Below are 22,358 nucleotides of genomic sequence, written 5' to 3'. Positions count from 1 at the left end.
CAAGATTTTGCTTTGGCAAATTAGTGTTTGCCTGGTGTTTACTTTTGACACATAAAGACAGGAATGGGTATCAGGTGGGTGCAAAGTCACACAGCAACCTGGGGAACTCTTGTCTTTATGGGTTGGCATCCATTCACAGCACAACCCATATAGACATGGATGCCAGAGGGTAGCAGACATCTCTGAATCATCTCTCCCCACCTCTGGGGTACCAGCAGTGCCATGCTGAGTCCAATGAATCAGCTATGATCTACACCAGCAGAGCCTTAGGCACCTCTGTGCTTTAAGTCCTGTAACTTATTTGGATGCTTGTCTGTAGCAACAACGTGACTTTGTGTGCCTGATCTTCCAACTACAACGTTCCTTTTTAACATGAAAAACAGCAAACCTCAACCACACACGTGGCAGGGTGTGCTGTTTCATTATAGCAACATAGCAAGTAGCCAAGGCTCATTATAGATTAAATTTATCCCACAAAGAAGAGGTTACTACTGAGAATGAAGAGATTTGGGTACATTATCATTCCCTTACTGGGTTCAAATTCCAAGCTTTTTATCTGAATGACTGCCTTCCCGAGGATGCAGACGTTTAGGCATCTTCTTTAAGCAGAGACACCAGAAAACCTCATTTCCCAAGCTCTCCCAAGTCTCCAGATGCACAGCAAAGCAGCAGCTCTCTGAACTTTCTGATACTCCCTGCTCAAATTCAGATGCTTCCTGCTCAGGAAAATTAGCCATTTGTAGACAACGTGCCCATGGGCACCACAGAAACATCACATTCAAATGGTTGGCCTGACATCAGGACTGCATAAGTTAATTAAAAAGTGATTAACTTTTCTGCTCCCCTTGTTCTCGTCTCCATTCAGCATTCCAATACACTGAAATCATTAAAAACAGCAGAGAGTTTGCTTTAATGAGCAGGCAGCATAAAAATTCAGCATATTTTCACATCATTTAGGCAAAAAAAGATGGGGAAGCACTGTCCTATAAGGTGATTACTTCCTCCATATGAAATAATAAGGCCCAGCACAACCAGGAATCTTAAGAGAAATGCTCCACCCCACACCATATATTTAAAACCACAAGGTAACTGTTTTCATTTCTGTTCATCTCCTACCTCAAAGGAAACAGAGAGCTTAAGAAGAAATAATCCCTTCTCCCCTTTCTGGTCACATTGCAGCTTGCACATGACAGCAGATTGGCAGCAGGACAGCCAGGAGGGAGCTCAGCGCAAGAGGTAGGAAGGGGCAAATCTCACAGCAACCAGCAGAAGCACAGAACCAAAACCCTTGCCAAAACCCAGTAGCTGACCAAAGTTCTCAGTGATAGAAATATGTTGTTGTTACAGAATATATAACTAGAAAACCAATATATTTTTTTTGTTCACACTTTTATTACAAAATTACACTTTCATTTAATAGTTGCACAACCACCAGATTGTTTTGATATCAGTGCTTCATGAAACGCTCTGATCTTGTTCAACCCCACTGAAGCCAAGTGCAAAATCCATCCTGATATAAATAGTTTTCCAGCTGAGTTCTTCAAACATAGCATGAATTAAGGTATAGCTTGTTCTAACAATGAAGTGAAATTATTCAAAATCAATTATAACATAAAAGGCATCCCAAATTAGAAGCTCACTGAGCTTACAACTTAACATCCCAGCCCCAAATGGAAATCCATGCATCACTGAACCAAAGCAATCAGACTCCGAACACTTACTTTAGAGGAAAAAAGATGAATTTCCTCCCTTCCTGTCCTGTGCAGAAGCTGCTGCTGTTAGCTGGGACCACCAACAGCAACCAGAGTAACCACAGCTGAGGCCACTTCACCATCAGACCTCTGCCAGCATCACAGAGACTTCCAAGCACAAAGAGCTCACTGCTCCTTCTGCCCTTGCCTTTAAAACCAGCCCCTGATTGACCTTGACCACCACTTTATTTCACATATGTGGAACAGCTGTGGAGAAGGTAATAACTTGCTTGGAGTCTTCTGGAGGAGGGAAGGCCTTCCAGGCTGGTGCTCAGCTATGGAGCTGTGCTCCTCTCTACATGTAAATGATAACTGAAGAGCTCTGTGCCAACATAGGATTAATGGAAGTAGCTTCTCGTTGGGTTTTAAAGCAAAGGACACACTGGTGATAATGCTATTTTTCATAGTTGCATGACTATTCATATAGAGAAATAGAAATTTATATAAATGTATACACATATATAGATACACATATACATTATGGGCATATACATACATACATATATACACACGGTGTTATCTACACATACACAGATTTGTATATACATATATATAAATATATATATACCCACAAATATGCAGGCAGCTTTCCTCTTTTTAGCTAGCTACAGTTATAAATGCTCCCTCCGCCACAGAGCCAAGACGATCTGTGTTGCCTCTGCTGAACTCCCCATGGTTGCCTTTCCATCACGAATTAAATATAATACTCATTATCCTGCAATTCTGGTTCCTGAGAAACTTGGCAACATCTCGGAATGACTTCAGATGCAGCAATTTCTCCCCCATTGCCTCTGCTAACCTATTCCAGGAGATGCAATATGCTGCTAAGATGAAGTGTCCAAAATGATAATATGTCTGAGAAGTGCCTCCACTGACCTACATTAAGAATGTAGGTCTTAAGGTATGCATTTTTAGCTTTATCACCAAAATGCCCATATTTTAATAACAGTTCAAAGCAAGCCATATGCCTGAATCTCACTGAACTTACAAAAAATGACTTCTACACTTGAACATGCTAGCATATATACATATACATACACATTTAGAGACTGTATATACGTATATAATGCACACACAGCATCATCACTTCCCTACACACATCAGCCCCTCCATTTCAGCAGAAGTAACAACATAAGAGGCGGTTACTTCTGCTTTGAGCTAGCAGCAACTAATTTTAGGTTGTTGTACACAGAACACCTTTGCATTATCCCTGATGCGTACCTGTTAGAGATCCATCTTATCAGTGCTTTGTGCTCTGAAGGCTTTAACAGACTTTGGCTGGCTTGCAGGGCTGGCAAAGCACAAGGCATGTAATACCACCGTGGCTAACCTCGGGAGGCTGCTTACAAAGCTGAGTTACAGGTAGGCAATCCCGTCGATACATCTTACAGAATGAAGTCTTGAGGTGCAAAACATCACTCTACAGAAAAACCCAACAAAGATAACCATATTTTCAATTGGTCTCTGTTTCTCTTGCACGGTCGATGTGCAAACCGAGGCGTCACAACTCATTGTCAGCCAAATGATTATTGTTGCATGCAGGCAGGGAAAAGCAATGTGGAGAATGCCAACAAATCCGGAGGCTGCCTGAGAATTTGGGCTCAATGTGGGGCAAAAGGGGTTCTGTGAGATATTTGTTCACCTGCTTTAAAAGAGAGGTCTCTACAGGAATAGTGTGCTGCCACTGACTGGCCCTGATGCAGCGAGGTGATTGACTTTGTGGTGCTGTTTGCATTGCTAGCCTTGGCACAGTTTCTACTTGTGACAGCTTAACCCATCAGTGCCAACACCATTTCTCTCATCAGCACCACCAGCTACAGTGCCATGGCCCCACATTGCCCACAGGAGGAAGACACATATACATAAATACACACATAAGTTGCATACACCCACCTTCCTCACTTTGTTGGCTTAAAGCTAAAGGGATAAATGAAGACACTGAACCATCACTGACTCATTGCCTTAATCAGTGAAGGCGGCAGAACAAGGACCCGATAGCAAGGATTTGCCCTTTCTTGGCATAAAACACTAATATAAACTGGATCTGAAAAATATCTTTACTTGCCATATTTCTTTGATTGCCAATACTATCCACTTTCCAAAGCAGCCAGGTTTTTGGGTCACTGCAAGAAAACACAACAGAAGTGATGCCACAAGAAACGACGCTCTCTGATGAAGAAGAATGCATTAGTTACATATCTTTTCCAGCAGTGCTTTCATGAGGACCAACCAGGCCTGCCCTTACATGGCGATTTAACTGCATCAATAAAGCTCTGGATGAGTTTCCTAAAGAACTCAGAGACCAACAGCCAATGTTCATTACCAGCGCCCAGCTTTTTGAATGTTCTTTTTTTCACAGAAATGCTACAACTAAGTTTTTCTAAGTGCTCATTGCTGTTCTAACCCCTGTGCCACGCAGCTGTGAGGGACATCAGGTCTTTGATTGCTTGGGGTGAGAGCCAATGGTGCAACAGGTTAGCTGGCCTCATCTGGCACTGTAATCTCACTAACTGGAGCTCCTTACATCTTCCTTTGAGCCTAACACAGTGGGTGCTCTTGGGAATGAGAAGACACAGAAGCACGAATGCATTGCAACTCTGAGCTCAAGAGGCAGCTCCTATGCAATTTTGAGTGTGGCTCCTTCATTCTCCAAAGCAAAGAGTAGAAAAGAGAGATTTGAAAGTCCTACTAAAAAGTATTCTTTGGTGAGAACTTTCACACTGCAACATTTTCATTTCTCCAGTGATAGCCTCATTAAAAACAAACAATCACAAAATGACAGCAACAAAACTATAATTGGCCTTGATTTCCGAAGCAAAAGCATCCAAAGTTCAATAACAGACCTCTGTTCAAGGATTACTCAGATAACTGTCATGAAAACCACGAGGCATTTCATTTATTTAGGACTGCTTTTTCAGGAGTCTCAGCCAGCAATGGTGCCAGGTGTCACCACCAGCAGAAGAGACGGCAGTGCCATCACACACGCCTTGTCTCAGGTCCAGCAGTGACTCTCTGAAGTTCAAGAATCCATGTTTGAAACCATTCAACGCACAATCTGCATCCCTACAGAGAACCTCCCTTCCTGGTACAGTGCTACACAACATGCCCAGCTTCCATGACACGTGACATGCAAAGGAACTTTGCTCCCATTTGTCATAGTATCTATTTGTATTCCCTGACTCAGAGAGATTTGACCCTTTACTAACCTAAAACCTTTCTTCTGCACTCATAGAATATATAGGATACTCTTAAGAGATTTAGGCAATTCCAGTAGAAAAATAAAGATGTTAGAAAAAGTGAATGGACATTCAGTACATCACATGCTCAGTACATGACACATGACTGAGCTCTGAATATGTTATATTGTGCTATTCCCTCTATAATTATCTAATCATTTTAAGGCACACGACTTCTTAGTATTGCATATATATACATCTTCCTAGTGTAAAAAAATAAAATAAAATAAAATAAAATAAAATAAAATAAAATAAAATAAAATAAAATAAAATAAAATAAAATAAAATCCTTCACCTAGAATTAAAATCCTTCACATTCAAAATGCAAAGACTGATGCAGCATCCACTGTGCAGAGATTACCCAGTACAACCCTTAGACAGGGAATTCCCACAACAAAACCACCACAATATCAGCAGATTTAAAAGAGAAAAATCCCACCACCGGGGAATGTTTCCAAATACTTTCATAATGATAAAGATAACCCACATCACGTTGCACCATCAACATAGGTTGCAACCTATCAACATAGGTTGCAATTTTCTGAGATTAGACTTTGCTCTGCATTTGGGGCTGATGACCAAAACTGAGCTGCAATGTATTCCAGCACTGGTTTCATCAAGAGGGGGATCAGACCTCAGCTCTATGCCCACACAAGTCTTTTCTCCAGGCATATTCCACTTCTTCCACAAGCACAATCATGCAACAAATTGGGACTTAGATATATTATTGAGAATAAATCAGTTTGTCTTCTCAAGAAGAGAGGGAGAAAGTGTATTTCCATCACAGATTATTTAAAATGTTATACTTTTTTTTTTTTTTTTTTTTTTTTTTTTTTCTTCTCTGTACAAAGAGCTAGATTTTAGTATGAAGAAGATATGAAACTACATATAGGGTGAAATTCCTCTTCATTTCTCTCATGGAAACAACTGGGTTGAATTATCCAACCCACACATAAGCTTATTGTAAAAGTCAGATATGAGGAAGTCAGATTTTGAACCAAATTCTGGTCTAGCAAAGAGGAATATGCAATGTGCAGCAGAGCATACCCATGTTGTAAGAGCAAACGCTGTTGGAAGAAGTGCAATTCTGGAACGAGTTCACACCTAAATGGCTGGTGTGATTGCCAAGAGCCATATTCTCAGGCTGAGTAATGCAGATAACCAGTGAACTTCCAAACTTACAGCCAGATGCTGCACACTCCGTTCACGTGAACACTTCTGCTGTAGACAGAGCCAATTTATCACACGCTGTTCATGTGAACCCTTCAACTCCATTTGAAGTAGGTACTTGAGTAAAGAAGGAGCACAGCACTCAACAGTTGCTGCTAGCACACATCAGCCTTCCAGAAATAGAGACCATTGCATATTGACAATCTGTAGAGACCTTTCTGTTGTGTTGCTGTGTTCGTAGGAGCGAACACAAATTGGCCATAACTGCTTAAAACCACATCTGCAAAGATGACTTGCAGCCTGGTCTGGTTGTTGGTGACCCTGCACACAAGAGGGAGATTGAAACTAGATGATCATTGTGGTCCTTTTCAACAAAGCCATTCTATGATTGCATGAAAAATGGGTATTTGGGTTCTTTTTTTTCCTGCAAAGGTCCCTGATAACATGCTGAGTTACCACAGCTTCACTCAAACCTACTGACTCTCAGAGCAAATAATGTCTGCAATCACAGAATCCTTAGAGTTGCAACATTCCCCTGACCAGGGCAGTATGCCTCCTAGCACCCCACAACCCATTGTGGGAGTCAGACTATTCACACCACAACAACAATTCACACCTAACACCACTACTGGCACAGCCAAAGATCCGCACAGCGAAGTCTCAAAGAGATCTTCTGACCCAGCCAAAACATCATCTTACATCAATGCCAACACCAAAGAAATACAAAAGAGCACTAAGCACTGTGATTATCATCTCTATTTCCCTGCATGCAGCCGTTACTGGCTGGGACTGGGACTTACCTGGTGGTTCCTGTCCTCTGCACCTGTAAGGAAGAACTTCAGTATAGTCAATGAGTGAGTAAAGCAAACACACAGCAACAGATTTACAGCACTGCTCAGAGCACCACCACACACTGATCTGCTTTAGTTGATACCACCTGCTTGTCATACACCATGCTAAAATACAGAGATATTTATTTCAAGCACTATCCCATCAAACAGCTCCAATGTGAAGGTGGATCATTTGACTTTATTTGGTTCCTTCCCGATATTATTAATGCTACCAGTAATACCACTGATAACGATGATAATCCCTGTGAATTAGGAGCAACCCAGTCCCGGCATGTAAGTATCCACCCACCACACATCAGAGATGATGGACCCACTTTTGCTTCCTGCAGTGGAAAGCAACGCTACCACCCGCTCAACCTCAGCTCAACACAATGAAATAGCAAAATAGAAGTCATCGTAATATACATCAGATATCACAGTTATGTATTATCGACATTTCCAGAGGGAACCATCCCCAAATGGTTCCAGTGAGTCCCCAGCACACAAGGAAAAGGAAGCTTCCTACACAAGGAAAGAAAAATAACTCAGTGTAAGCCAAAAATTCTCTCTTTTAATACAAAATTCCATCATCATAGAACAAATTTATTTCCACTGAATAAATAGATTTCCTCACCAGCCACGGGTGAGATTGCTACCTATAGTTATGCTGCAACTGTCTTGCCTTTCTGCATTTTAATTAAAATATAAACACTATTTGCAACTGGCTTTGCTATATTTGGATACAAGTATGAACACTCGGGGTCTGATGGCATCACCAAATATACACAGCACCACTCTCAGTAGGGGTTGTCCTTTAACCTGATCCGTACAGCTCCACGTGCTCCTTGCATGTTGCCTTATCAGCGTGGTTATGATTATCATATTACAGTGGTTATCATAAGAAGGAACTGGCCTTTGCACTTGGATGTTTATTTTTTGTTTAACATGTCCATGCTCTTCTACTGTGCATCAAAACCAAACAAACAAAAAGAATCAACCCAACAACCACACAGAAAAAAAACCAAACCAAAACAAAACAAAAGGCAACCAACAAAACCCATAAAACAATTCCCCACCCCCAGCACACTGGAGCTGAACACAGCTGTTATAAAACACATTCAGCTCAATGGAGGGATCTTTGAATAGCAGTTGGGTTTTTTTTTTTGACCAAGGACACGGAGCCAATGCTGAACTGAAAACATTTGGAGCTGTCCCTCCATCTCAAAGCACACACGGCTACTGCCAAGGCTCAGGAAACTACTTCTGTCGCACCCAGATGCTTCTCCAAGACAGACTGACAAAAAGCCTGCAATAAGAACACTCACTGAAGCCATAAATAGGGGCGCTCAGGGTGGAAACAAGCACTCACAGTTTTACCTCCATTAAATGCATTGTGCTGGGTGGGAGAGAGTCGCTCCCAACAGAAAGGAGGAACAGCTGGGACTGAGATGACACCAGGCTGAGCTGGAAACCCCAAAGGGCAGAGATCCTCAACCCTTCTAACACCAATCAGATGAAATGCCCTCGGAGAGATATTTTAACGCAGGGCGGGGAAAGCAATCGCAATTCACCTGGATAAATGACCGATACCCCATAAAGACAAAAGATATTTAGAGATAAGATTCGATCGCTCTCTACAGAATTCAGGCATTAGGGCTGCACCTCACCCCGATCCGGGCTCTCCCTTTCCACACCTCCCCCCCCCAACCCATCCCGCTCAGAGGCGCCCCGAGCTGCGGGGCCGGCATCGGACCAAGGCCGGACGGCAGCGGCTCAGCGGAAGCCAGTACCGGTGTTATAGCGCCACCTTGCGGCCACGCAAAGCCGCCGCCATCGCCCGGTTCGGGTCCGCCGGGGCCAAGATACCGACCGGGACTTCCCCCAGCAGAGGCAACCCCACATCGTCTTTGGTCTGGTTCCGCTTTGAGCGCGGAGCGGCTGAGGCTTTAGGCATCCCTTTCCAGCTCGCTCCGAGTTTCTTTTTCCAAAATTGAAATGCGTTATGGTGCCCTTTCCCATCCCCCTTCATTGACTGCGATGCGAACGGCAGGAGCAACCCGTGCGATGCCCCCCTCCCGCCCCCCCTCCCCGGCTTAGCAGCAGGCAGAGGCAGCTCTTCTCGAGAACGAGGGCTTAAATTCGCTGCCTATTTTTAAACACACGGGAACTGCCATCAGCGCTGCGCATCGTGGGAATACAGATTGTAAATCGGGTTTTAAGAAGTCTCGGGTGGTATCTTGGCGAGAGAAGCTGTACAGGGTTTTCTCTGTTAACATCACAGTGCACTGAACCGTTATTAATAAAATAGCTCTCGAGGTTAAAGTGGGAGAAGGAAATCTCATAGGGGGAAGCTGGAGTTTAAGGTTCAAGCTTTGTAGTCATATATACATATATATATATATATGAAGATATATATATATATATGTGTGCATGGGTTGTTTTTTTGTTGTTTTTTTTTCAAAACGTTTTATTAGGAAAGCTATACCAGACGCATCACTGTACAATGATTAAACATTACCTTTACAATTTATATTCACTTGAAATTACAGAATAAATATAAGCACATCGTTGTACCTCGGTGTGTGCGTGTGCATGGATGTGGGTATGAGAGAAAAAACATTAAAAGTGCTTCCTACAAAGCTGTTAGTGACAAGTGCCCAGTAGCTTTTGTTTGTTTGTTTTGCTTTTTTTCTTTTCCCCTCATTTTTTTCTATGTATTTGCGTGTTGCTTTTAGTAGGAAAGTGCGGATGTCCTCCAAAGAAAAACCATGGCGTCACGACGAAGCGTCACCGCGCATCCCCGAGGGGTGGGTGGGCCACGTGGGGACAGCCCGGGGCTGCGGCCCCGCACCGCTTGGAGGGGGAACCCGTAGGGGGCAGCGGGGTGGCGGTGCGGGTGTGTGTGCGTGCGAGGGAGGGAGGGAGACAAGAGTGAGACATTCGAGCAAGACCCTCCCCTCCCTTCCCTCTTGCAGTTTCCAGGCATGCAGCAAACTGCGCTCGTTTGCTTCTTCGCAATTTTGTTTGTTTGTTTGTTTGTTTGCTTAAATAAATGTACAGAATCTGTGCCATGATGGGCAAGAAGGAAGCGAGCCACAAAATGCCATCCTCCCTCCCCCATCCCCTCCCCTCCCCCTCCGAGGGAAAACAGAGGGAGTTCACTGCAAAGAAAAATTAAAAGGGGGGGGAAATAATAATAATTAAAAAAAAAAAAACAAAAACAAAAAAAAACACATGGAATTTACTTAATCAGGATCAATACAAAGATCCCCGATAATAATAATAATAATAATAATAATATACCTTAGACATGGCACAGTCAAAGTCTCAGTTTCAGTATAAAAAAATAATGATTGATTAACATCTGCTGGCAAAAGTCTGCGAAGGCACTTCGTCGATTAATGATCTGAGAACGGCCTCCCCCCGCTGCACATCTGGCGGGGGGAGCACAGCTGGATCCTCGATCGCATGCGGCGGGGCCGGGCGGGCGGCGGGGCGGCTCAGAACCGATACGTGGTCTTCTCCAGGACTTCGAGGTAATCCGGCTTGGTTTGGAGTTTGGCCCTTAACTCGAGGTATTCGCTTGTGGGGGTTTGGTGGTCTGAGAAGCCCTTTCCGGCCGCGAAGAGAAGGGTTTCCTTGAGCCTGGCGTCCTGCTGCAGGTCCGGGTATTGCATGCCAGGGGGGTGCACGTGCAGTTCCTTCAGCTTGGGCACGGTGCCGTACAGGCAGTCCACGAAGCCCACGGCGCACGGCGGCCGCTCGCGGTCCCGCGGGGCCCCCCCGCCGCCGCCGCCGCCGCACCCCCCCGCCGCCGCCCCCCCGGGAGCTCCGGGGCCCGCCGCCAGCCCTCCGCCCGCGGGGTGCTGGGGGTGGACGGCGACGATGGTGTTGAGCTGCGAGCTGGACACGGCCAGGCTCCACTCCTGCTCTTTCTCCAGCAAAGTGCGGTAGTTGGTACCCGGCTCCTGCGCGGCTCCAGCGGCGGCAGCGTGGGAGAAGCGCTCGCCGCCGCCCCGCAGCAGCTCGGCCGCCTCCCCGCCGCCGCCTCCCCCCGCCGCCTCCTCCTCCTCCTCCCGCGGCTTGTAGATGGGGTTGTTGCACATCTGGGTCACCGGGTGCGGGATGTAGTCGTAGACGTGGCCCGCCGGGGGCGCCTTCTCCGGGGAGCGTTCCCCTCCGCCGCCCCCTCCGCCGCCGCCGCCGCCGCCGCCGCCTCCCTCCTCGCAGAGCCGCGGGCAGCGCAGCGGCACTCCGCCCAGGTCGGCCGCCTCCGCCCGCGGGCCGCGGAACGGCAGCTTCCGCCGGCGGCGGCGGAGCACGAAGGCGAAGAGCCCGGCGGCCACCAGCACGGCGGAGAAGAAGAGGACGAGGAGGCTGAGGATGAGGACGGAGAGCGGCACGGCGGCGCCGGGCGGGGGCAGCTCGTAGGCGGCGGCGCCGGTGGCGGCGGGCGGCGGAGGGGCGGCGGCGGCGGGGGGCGAAGCGGCGGCGGCGGCGGCGGGGCGGAGGGCGGCGGGGCACAGCGCAGCCAGCTCCAGGGCGCGGAGGTCGCGGCGAGCCAAGCGCTCGGGGCTGGCGCACAGCACCTCGCCCACCACGCTGACCGAGCTGAGGGCCTCCAGCCACTGCTTGAGCGGCACCAGCTCGCAGGTGCAGTCCCACGGGTTGAGCTTCAGGTCGATCTGCACGATGGCGTGCAGGTGCTCCAGCACCCCGGCCACCGGCAGCGCAAAGAAGTGGTTGTTGCGGAGGTTGAGCCGGGCCAGCGAGGTGCCGGCGAAGGCGTCGGTGGGCAGAGTGCGCAGCAGGTTGTCGTTGAGGAAGAGCAACTTCAGGTTGGGCATGAGGCTGAAGGCCGCCGGCTGGATTTCCCTGATCAGGTTGTACTCGAAGTACAGGTAATGCAAGCTCTGCAGGCCCCGGAACATGCCCGGAGTGAGCCGCTCGATGTCGTTGCCGTTCAGGTAGAGGCTCTTGAGATTGGGTAGGTTGATAAAAGCCCCGTCCTGCACGTAGGAGATGCGGTTGTTCCCCAGGTGTAAGAGATCCAAAGAGGAAAAATTCCAGAAATCGGAGCGGTAGATTTTCTGTATCAAATTCCCGCTCAGGTACAGCTTCTTGGCGTTCAGGGGCCTGGGCAGGAGCTCGGAGATGTTGTGGAAGCCCCGCTCCTTGCAGTTGACCGTCAGGCCCAGGTCGTTGATGTGCAAGCTGCAGGAGCAGCCCGTGGGACAGATGATGGGGATGGGGGGCCGGGTCTGGTAGGCGGCCACGGGCGGCTGGTTGGGCCCGGGGTACAGCCCGCGGGGCGTCGGGGGCGGCCGGGGTGCCCGGGGCTGCTTGGTGGGCTTGGGCTGCTTGTTGGACGTTTTGTACTCAACCGAGGAAGCGGTGAAATGGAAGGAGGACAGCATGGAGGAAGGCTTGGTGGGCCACGCATTCTCCTTGCTGGAGGACAGCTGGGGGATGCCCAGGCTGGCTTCCACCTCGGAGTCAGACAGCATGGGGCACAGCTTGCTCCGTTTGATTTCCCGCAGGTCCTTGCCGTGGAAGTGGAAGGGGGTCTCACAGGTGATGTCCCCCACCAAGGCGGTGTAGGGGATGCGCTCCAGCCAGCTCTTCAGCTGCACGATCTCACACGTGCAGTTCCACGGGTTCTCCTCCAGCTGAATCTCCATCAGGCTCCTGCCAATGTGGTCCAACATTCCGCGGTACGAAAGCACTTTCAACCTGTTCCCACGCAAGTCCAAGTGGGTTAAGGACACGGACTTAAATAGGTTGGTGGGAAGCATGGGGATGAGATTGTCATTTAGGATAAGGACCCTCAATTTACTTAGGTTTCGAAACGCCCCGCTTTCAATCCGCTTAATGACATTGTAATCTGCCTGCAGATATTCCAGACTTTCCAAACCCAGGAAAGTGTCGTTTCTGAAAATGTCCAATTTGTTCTCGTGCAAATACAACCTCTTTAGGACCCGGAGCCCATTAAAAGCCCCTGTCTGAATGTCCTGCAGTGCATTGTTCCCAAGGTTAATGGACACAGCGTTGTTTAAGTGAAGAAAACTGTTGGTGTACAATTTCCTCATGGAATTCCTCTGCAGATAAAGTTTAAAAGGTCTCGACCACGACTCTGTTATCTGACTAATATTTATAAATCCCTTGTTGTCGCAATGTATATGGAAAAGGCTCTCCTTCACTTCACAGTAGCATGGATCGAAGCAAGGCTCATCCAGTTCCTCCGAGTCCTCTATCAAGGGAATGGGTGTAGTCCATGCTAGAGCAATTGTGCTTAGAAGAATTATCCACCACATCCTTCCTTTGTGAAGCGTCTCTGCCGAGGAAGGTTTCATCATTTGTTGACGTTTATAAAACTGCAATGGGAAACAAAATGCACATTTTCAGTATCCCTGTCCTGCCCCGCTCCGTGCACCGAGCCCCTACCTGCCAGACTTGTGTCAGACTCCTGCAAAGTTCAGCAATGCTTGGCTGGATGTTCACAACACTCTCTGAGGGTGTCAGATGTGCGAGCCTTGCCCTGATTTATATCTAAGAGATGTTAAAGGTTTAATCACGCGATATCAGCCTCCCTCCGCCCCCCGGGAAGTGCCACCTATATAACAAGGAGAGCACATGCAGACCCTACAGCAACACGAGCACACAGCAGGACGTGTTGCATCTCTGCATGTGTGTTCCACCACGGCGTTCACAACCACATGTCATTGCTACTTGTTTGCAAGGCTTAGAGCCATCATCGCCCGCATGGATACAGGGATATCTCATCAGTGGGATTCTCTACTGTAGTACCACAGCTCTCAGGTTGCCCAAGGAGGCTGTGGATGCCCCATCCCTGAAGGCATTGAAGGCCAGGTTGGATGTGGCTCTGGGCAGCCTGGTCTGGTGGTTGATGACCCTGCACACAGCAGGAGGGTCGAAACTGCATGACCACTGTCGTCCTTTTCAACCCAGGCCATTCTATGATTCTCATCCATGCAAACTCTCAAAGTTACCGAATTCCAGCCCTTCAGTCTCTCTCTCCCTGCCAGCTCCGTGCATTCTGTAGGTAAGTTGGGAGGAATATGAGGTTGGCTGATGTCCCTGCCAGAATGCTTCCCTTCCGGCACCCCCACAATGTCTTTAAAGCAACAAATAGTTAACAACCCTGATCTAAAGGAAAACATTCCCCATCCAAACACAACCACAAAATTACTGCAGCTGGTAAATTATCAGACAGATACATACCACATATTAGTCATTTTAGCTGATTAAAGCATTTAGAGATGATTAATCTTGCTAAAGCACATGCCCATGCGTTCAGCAGATCTAAGGGGAAGTGACAGCTCGGAGGCAGCCAGGATAGAGCGCTCAGCCTGCCTTGGGGTAGGCTGTTCTGTGCCCCAGCACCAAGCAGGAGACCCGGTTAGAGAGCTGAAAGTGGAAGAGAAAATGCCTTGGCACTTACCAGCCAGTAAATTATCTATCCTACTATATGCGCTTCCGAATGAAGGCACCGTTCTTCTCCAATCAGATGAAAATAATACTGTACTAATGAGATGCAGCTCCTTCAACATACGGTTTCCCCCATCCTTCCACCCGATATTTTAAATGTATGGGCACAGAGCAATGCTAAGGGCGGTGAGAATAGCAACGGTGATGCAGCCTTCCTCGATTCCCTGAAATCCCATTGGAATTATTCGGAGCGATCATTGCTTTTAGTCTTAATCTCCCAACAGACAAGGTCCTTTTTGCCTTCCACGCGTGAGAACTGGAACGTTTTGCACCCCCTTCCTTCCCCCCCCCCTCCCCATCCCTGTCCCCAAACTTAAGAGCAGAAAGATGCGTTTAGGGGAGAGAAATGCCAAAGGAGAAGAAATCCTTCGGATCAACTTGCAAATGAAACCCTCCCCTGTGGGAAAGAGATGGTTGGAATCATGAAAAGAGAAATACCCTCTGCAATTAAAGCCAGCATCTAATTGGGGAGAAGGGAGAGAGATGAGAGCTGTATTGCAGTATTGGTCTCTCTGTCTCCTTTGCAAAATATTAGCCACTTAAGTTCTTTCTCTTCTGTAATAAAATAATAATAAATAAAGAGGGTTATTATATCTCCTTTTGGGGAGAGGGGGGTGTCTCTGAACCTACGCGGAAACAAAAGGATCCAGAAAGCCGTACTTACCGGTCTGCAGGAGAGATTTTAGCACATCGTTACAGAAAAAAATAGGGGGGGGGGGAGGAAAGGGGAGGAAAAAAAGCCCGAGTTTAAAGCTTGCTGTTCCCTCAGCCTCTCCCTCTGCCTCTCTCCCTCTCTCCACTCCTGCTGAAGCTGAGGCAAAAGGGAAAAAAAAAAAAAAAAAAAAAAAAAAAAAAGGGGAAAAAAAAAAAAAAAAAGAATCGAGCCTGCGACGTGCTGGGAATGCAATGAGCCCCTCAATGATCTTCTTTAGGATGCAGAGCTGCTGTTTGGCACACTCAATGGAGGAGGGAGCGGAGGGGCTGCTGCAGGCTTCAGCCGCCGCCTTCACCGGGCAGCGCGGAGCGGGAGCGCCGGGGCGCGGCGGTGTCGGGTGCGCTCCTTCCCGGGTGTGTGCGGTGTGTGCAGTGCGTGTGTGTGCGTGTGTGTGTGTGTGTGTGCGTGTGTGTGCGCGGCGCTGCCCTGGATCAGGCTTTTCCACGTCATGAAAATGAGCTTCAAGAAGGGGAACAAATGGAGGGGGCGCGCTTGGCACCAGGTCGGGGGCGCGCATTTGGGAAGCCCTGACTATACATTTTTTTTTTTCCCTCTTTCCTTTCTGCCTTTTTTTTTTTTTTTTTTTAAGAGGGAAGGAGGGGGCTGGTTGGCGGAGAGGAAGTGGGAAATGAGCAGATGGGGGAGGAAAAAAAAATAAAAAAGAGCAAGAAGAATCAGAGAGGAAAAAGCCGCCGGGATGGGTCACAATTGGCAACCCCTTCTCTTTTAAATAATAATAAAAATAAAAATCCAACTCTGACGGAAATCAGAGATGTCCTGACTGCGGGAATGCGCCGAGGAATGCGGAGCTGTCCCGGCTCGGCCGCTCCGCCCCGCTCCGCTCTCCGCGCACCGCCCGCTGCTCCCCGCGCTGCTGCCCGTCCCGCTGCGTCCGGCCCCGCAGCTTCTCCAGGACCCAGCAGCCTCCCTCCCTCCGAGGAAGCAAAGCCCAAAACCTGGCGGCGGAGAACACGCACTTCTCGCATCCTTCCTCTCGGCTCAAGACGGGACGCGTTCCCATGCGCGGAGTTTGCGCGGAGGCGAAGGGGCCGGCACCTGGCAGCCCCGGGGAGCCGCAGGCAGGTAACGGGGCTGCGGGGCGGGGGGGAGCGGCCCGCGGAGGATCCGCGGAGGGGAGCGGAGCGCAGCGAGAGGCTTGCGCGGATCCACCCGGAGCTGAAAGTCGTGCGATACGCGGAAGGAAACGCGGGATGTGCCTCTCCTGGGTGGCACCCGCGGGTCCTCTCCTAGATAGGTCAGGTCAGGGACACGGCACCCGATGTCCCCTGTATCCCTAATGTCCCTTCTGTCCCCGGAGCCTCCCTTATCCCCGCTGCCCCGCGCATCCCTACTTCCCGCACCCGCGCACGCCCATGCCAGACGTGCACGCAGCTCCGCGTACCCTGAGCCCATCCCTCGAACCCAAACTCCCCCAGTGCTCGGCCGGGAGAACACTTAACTGCACCCGCGGTTCGGCATCGCGAAGTTGTCGGGTGGAGCTGCAAAGGCAGCGAGGAGCGCCCAGGGGTCCTCCCGCCGCCCCGCCGCGCTCTCCGCGGGCAGGGGCGCAGCTTCCGCGCCCGCGGCCGGGCACCATGTTTGCCAGGCTCCGCCGCTCTCCTTCGCCGGTGCAATATGGACGCGGCGCTCCCTCCTAATTAAAGTGCTGCATCATTCGTTTGGGTGAGGCGCGAGCGACGTGGGGTACCGGCAGGCAGCGTGCACCTGGCTCCCCTTTAAAAAAAAAAAAAAAAGAAAGAAAGAAAAAGAGGGGGGAACGGGGCGGGGAAAAAGGGCAAATCGCTGCCGATTTGGTCCTTCTCAGCCGGCTGTAAGAAGCGACCTCTTCACCCCCCGCTTTCGGGGATCGGAGGGGCTGCACCGCCCGCCCTGACCTTGCACGGCCGCTTCCCAGGAGCGCAACTTTCCCCAACGCCCCCGAGCGGCGCCCGTCCTTTCCCCCCGGCAGAACGGCTGCCTCCGAATTTGGGAGCTTTGGCCGGAGAAACTGGGGTAGAGGGGCCGGGGGTGCCTCTCCGCGTTCCGACTCCGCTCCCACCGCCCCCGTCTGGCGCTCGGCTTCCGGAGGAAGGGGGGGCTATCACCTCCTCTGCTGTCACCTGCGGGCGTGCAGAGGGAGGAGGTGTGAACTGGCCGTGCTGGAAACGCTATGTATGTCAGGTATGTCCCCCGGTGCCTGTGACCTCCGATGTCCCTCCGGGCAAACCCAGACATGACCCCAAGCCATTGCTCGCCGCACGCTGCCCCTCGCCCCCCCGCCCCCCTCCACCCGTCAGCTCCCAGCCTTTGCCTCCGCTCTGCTGGTTGGGGGGGAGGAGGGGGAGAGTGATTGGCAGGAGCTCTGGCTCAGGGTATGGCACTATGGCACTGATGTAACTGAGAATGGGACGTCACTCGGTTATTAAAAATTATTATTATTATTGGCAAGCGAGCTATTTCCTTACAAAAAGCTATCGTGGAGCTGATGGTGAAGATTTGGGAGCGAGGCTGGCAGGTGCCCTCCTGTCTGCCTCTGTGAAGCCTCGGCCATAATTCCTGAAATTCACCTTTTCCCCCTCTGAAAAAAATAAAAAGAGAAAAGTCCTGGACAAGTTTTGTGACAAATTAGACAAGGATACTTGAACAGTTATTGTGCCTTTATGAAGGTGTCATTACAGCTTTCCAATTCCACCAGAGGCGACCATTCCCCCCACTGCAGTCATTGCAACGCAGTCATTTAATGCCTCATTCAGTCTGCAGTGTAAACCAACTCGTTCCTACTCTAATAGAAGTGGTGATGTTTGAGAGAAAGGGAGTTTTCCACCAAAGCTCTGCCTGTCCACAAAGAAATATTCTGATGGTTAATAGTCTCTTCTGCCTAGAGCAGCGCATGGTAAGGGCAAAAGCAATAAATAGAGCAACGACAAGGGAAACTATGTTGTAATTATTACAGATGGGAGCTGCTTTCTGGCTCTCTGTATTTTGCTAAAGCTGGGAGTTTCTGGATTTATGTGTTGCAAGGATTTCATGCTGGCAGGGCCTGGGCTGTGGCTGCACTCCTGCCTTCAAGCCCTGTGGCAGCTCCGTGCCCCATGTGTGGTGACCCCGCTTTTGTCCCCATGAGATTTACATGCATCTGGTGTGTTAAGATGAATGTAGTTAAAACTGAGATCCCTCTTTTCTTTCTTCTTCTTTTTTTTTTTTTTTTTTTTTTTAAGATAACCTGTCAAATGAAGTTCTTGGTTTTGTGTATTATGTGTTGTTTAAATCGAGCAGTGTTAGTGTCTTTGAAAACGTTGACAGTGGGAAATCAGAATGGAGACCTACAACAGTCAGTGGAGCGGCTTATGAGGCTTAGCTTCTCTTCTTCCCCCTCTCCTACTTAGTTCATTTATCAAACAGAGAGACAGAGAAAGAAAATAATCAGTGGGATTTCCCTGCAGACCTTGTTTGGAAGGTGACAGTTCCATTGAAATCTGCATCACATTGTCCCAGTTTTTTGGGGGAGCCATGCCCTCTATCATGCCAGCGGCTCAGCTCCATGGCCAGAGAGGTGGTGGCACATCCACAGCTGTCCTGTACCCCATTGTCAGCACAAGGTTTCACTACCTGCTGTGGGGTTGGGCTCAGCCAAAGCTCTGTCTCTGTCCCCAATACAAGGGGGGCTGCAGAAGGCCCCAGGTCACCCTCAGCCCGTGATGAGCTGCTCAGCTGAAGGCTGGCTTTCTTTTCTCCACAAAGAAACCTGACATGCCGTATAGGAATAGCCAGGATGGATGATTTGAGCTGAAGAAGCAGTTGTTGAATGCGAAGGATATGTGAGAATTTTAAACTGGTCTTTTCCAGCTGGAATCCTTCAGGCTGGAGAGCCTCTTATGTTGAACTGCCGCTCCCAGCCACAGTTTTTGCTATTAGCCACCTCATTACCAGCTATGTATTATCCTGCGGAATAGCAGTTGACGTTTCCAAGGCCATACCTAGTGTAACCAATGCATACAGCGCATCACCTTTACACAAAGTTAAGAAACGCTGCACGGAGCAAAACATTCACATTATACACCTAGTGCCAAAGTCCTGGGCTGCTGTAAGCTCAATGGAGGGACACCTGGGTTGGACAGAAGCCCCAGCTGTGCCCTTGCTAACAACGTACGTGTAATTGGTTTTCACTCTTGGGAATTTTTTTTTTTTCAGCAGATAAATTTTGCCCAGCATTCGATTCTATGAGTAAATATTAAAAGGAAAGGATGAAAGAACTACTGGATAGTATTAAAATAGAACAGCAAATACCAGCAAGCCACGAGTGCAGTATTTCCAACGGATTGTTATTAAAAATAAAAGAGAAAAGTGGGCAAAAGAAAAGGGAGATTTTTATGGATGAAATTGACAGTTCTGTTATCCTCACCACATCCTGACATTTCAAGATCAGTTTTTATCTAATGATTCAACGGCCCTAAATATTTCTTTCCAGTCAATCAGGCACAGCTATAGCTGTTTTCCCACCTCAGACACGTAAGCCCACATTATTTTTTTTTCCAAGCGTGCTGATATTTATTAGAGCCAGTGTCAAAAAACTTCGCACTCCATTTATATATGAGCTTCTCTTTGGCCTTTATTAGGATGATGTACAGCCGTGGTTAGGCATGCACGGCTCCTCTGACAGCAGCCAGGATTTCATGTGCGGATCAAAGGTAGAATAATTCCCCCAGGGCACGTCCTCTGTGTGAGCCAGAGTTATGAGCTCTGCTCCAGCACAGGGTGGGAGCTCCTCCAAGTCACTCTGCAGCCCATCAGCTACTCTTTCCGTCATGTCGATGTGCTGCATATTGTTAAGCTTTTCTTTTCAATGGGGTTATTTTTTAACCTGGTGGCACAAATACAGGTTCTGATGTCCTAAATGAGGCTGCACACTGGCCATGCAAAAGACCGATGCGGACTCAGAAGCGTGGTGTCTGCATCTCTCCTTCCATGTCTTTAAGACCCCGATGAAAGGACACAGGGATGCTACCACATTTCCATAAGAAAATCTTGGATAATGCAAATACTAAAGAGACATTCATGGCCAGGCTGCTTGGGACCCTGCACAGCCTGATCTAACAGTTGACCACCAGCCCATAATGTAGGGTTGGAACTGGATGATCACTGAGGTTCCTTCTAACCCAAGCCATTCTCTGATTCTATGTATTCCAGAAGAACCATTTGGGATTATTTTTACATGGATGCACTCTGTGTGTAAACTTTCCCTTTTGCACTCTCTAGTTTGCTTTCGTGGTTTCCTTTTCACCTTTTGACCAATCTTCTGTGCATCCCAGCTCCTTTATTTTGCCCGGACACATGAAAATGGAGATAACAGCACACACTGTAAGCAACAGCACGGATTTTCAGGGCATCCGGATTTAGAGTTGCCAGAATTAGAAACATGAGCCCGCCGAGATCAGGCTAGGGCAATTCCCCAGTTCTGGGCCATAAAGCCAATCAATTTAAAGTGTAATAGAAGCTACTATTACTGCACCGGATTCCGTGTGAAGGAAGGCACTTACCGCTCATTTGGAAAGAAAAGCTCATATTCCAAATTGCTTTTTAGATCAGGTTTGATCCTACTTTTAGTGATGTCAGCAGCAACACTCTCGCTCAGCCTCGCAGTGCCAGAATTTTCCATTTGCTGCTCACTGCTCTCCCCATCTCATCCCTTGCTGCGCTCCTGTCAGCACTGCTCCTTGCAGTTCCCCAGCGAGGACAGTTGGGATGCAGAGATAGACCTTATCTCCCAGCTCGGAGACAGCAGGACGGGTCGTCATCTTAATCTCTAAGAGGAAGCGGTTCAACAGTCGTGGAGGGGATGGTGAGGATGTCTGCTCTGCTCCTGCACGCTTCGCTCTCCCTCCTTTTTGCTGCTGCTGACAAGTCTTCTACTAACCCCTTGCTGTTAATAAGAGGTGATCTTTCATCCTTGCTGGGCTCTGCTATGAAGTCCAAGAGGAGCTGACTCGCTTTGGTTTCAGTTAGATGTAATGGAAGCTGTGCTCTAATGTAAGTCTAGAGGTGTCAAAAGAGCCTGATGAGATGTTTGGACCTTTTCTAATGTGTAAAACCAAGAGCCATAATACTTGGGCTTCTAGCACAGGATGCATTAACACATTAGCATGCTCTTAAGATATTATTTTTATCACACTGATGCTATTAAATTGAGAGAGTCGGAACCAGCAGAAGTAGCCTGAGTGCAGCTCAGCCCTTGGCTCCAAGCTGACTGCTGGGGGGACATTGTCCGGCCTTCCCATCCTAATTAAAGAAGTATTAGGTTGTACAAGAGAAAAGAAAATTAGGTAAACATCATCTTTTCACATTTACCACATTCACACCACAATAGGTCTTCTCCATTTAACCTTTTATCTAACACTGTATCTCTTTCTCAAGGAGCAGGGAACCAACCTTTTTGATCACTACTTCCAGACAGTCGTTAAATGTAGATGTACAAGAAGGATCACAGGTCAAGAAAGCCTGACCTGTGAGGAAGAAGCAAATTAGGAATGTTCCAAACACAAGAGTGGAAGAGCATGATGATACTTCTGAATTATGTATGAAAAATAAAGAGAATACTTTGTTCTGTATGAGCAGCATCAGAGGGAGTACAAGAAATTGGTCTTAATTTGGACCTAGAAAGCTTCATTTCCAATATTAGGAAAAAGGTTTCTGATGGCAAGGAAAGCCAGTGCTGTTGTTGGGGTGGCAGAGCCACTGGCATAAGAAATTTGCAGAGAGGTGGTGGTGCCAGGAGTGTCAGTGCATGGGATAGGCTATTTATATATTTTTGTATGAGTACACAAAAGAAACACATTCATACCTACATCCTCGAATGGTTTTATCTCTCTTTAACATTTCATAGAATCATAGAATGACCTGGGTTGAAAAAGACCACAATGCTCATCCAGTTTCAACCCCCTGCTATGTGCAGGGTCACCAATCACCACACCAGGCTGCTCAGACCCACATCCAGCCAGGCCTTGAATGCTTCCAGGGATGGGGCATCCACGACCTCCTTGGGCAACCTGTTCCAGTGCGTCTCCACCCTCTGGGTGAAAAACTTCCTCCTAACATACAACTTAAACCACCTGTCTCAGTTTAATACCATCCCCCCTTGTCCTATCAAGGT

At 48.5% G+C, this 22,358-nt stretch overlaps 2 protein-coding genes and 2 long non-coding RNA genes across 6 annotated transcripts in view; 1 reads left to right on the top strand and 3 right to left on the bottom strand.

Moving 5' to 3' along the window:
- The window catches only part of SI (sucrase-isomaltase), a 75,655-nt gene extending 65,227 nt beyond the window's left edge, over nucleotides 1–10,428 (bottom strand). Inside the window, exons 1-4 of the mRNA XM_072344453.1 lie at nucleotides 10,291–10,428; nucleotides 3,817–3,874; nucleotides 2,973–3,171; nucleotides 1,722–2,073 (exon numbers count right to left, since the gene is read on the bottom strand). The gene's annotated coding sequence lies outside the window, so the exon portion shown is untranslated. The remainder of the gene's footprint in view (nucleotides 1–1,721; nucleotides 2,074–2,972; nucleotides 3,172–3,816; nucleotides 3,875–10,290) is intronic.
- On the bottom strand, nucleotides 3,188–13,343 carry SLITRK3 (SLIT and NTRK like family member 3). The gene has a single exon (XM_072344454.1). The coding sequence runs from the start codon at nucleotides 13,341–13,343 to the stop codon at nucleotides 10,488–10,490; it is 2,856 nt and encodes a 951-aa protein (XP_072200555.1). The 3' UTR covers nucleotides 3,188–10,487.
- Nucleotides 13,344–15,356: 2,013 nt separating this feature from the next.
- Nucleotides 15,357–22,358, top strand: part of LOC140256149 (uncharacterized) — a 36,873-nt gene continuing 29,871 nt past the window's right edge. For all 3 annotated transcript variants that reach the window (XR_011904648.1, XR_011904649.1, XR_011904647.1), the window contains exon 1: nucleotides 15,357–17,392. This is a non-coding gene — a long non-coding RNA (uncharacterized lncRNA). The remainder of the gene's footprint in view (nucleotides 17,393–22,358) is intronic.
- Nucleotides 17,513–22,358, bottom strand: part of LOC140256151 (uncharacterized) — an 82,047-nt gene continuing 77,201 nt past the window's right edge. The window contains exon 8 of the long non-coding RNA XR_011904652.1: nucleotides 17,513–17,789. This is a non-coding gene — a long non-coding RNA (uncharacterized lncRNA). The remainder of the gene's footprint in view (nucleotides 17,790–22,358) is intronic.

The sequence above is a fragment of the Excalfactoria chinensis genome, chromosome 9 (assembly GCF_039878825.1).
Source record: "Excalfactoria chinensis isolate bCotChi1 chromosome 9, bCotChi1.hap2, whole genome shotgun sequence".
Classification (NCBI taxonomy): Eukaryota; Metazoa; Chordata; class Aves; order Galliformes; family Phasianidae; genus Excalfactoria; species Excalfactoria chinensis.
The sequence above is the reverse complement of the archived record's forward strand: the minus strand, read 5'-3'. Positions and strand labels throughout refer to the sequence as shown.

What these genes read in the sequence shown, in the direction of transcription:
- SLITRK3 (XM_072344454.1), bottom strand. Translation starts at nt 13,343, where the DNA reads ATGATGAAACCTTCCTCGGCAGAGACGCTTCACAAAGGAAGGATGTGG.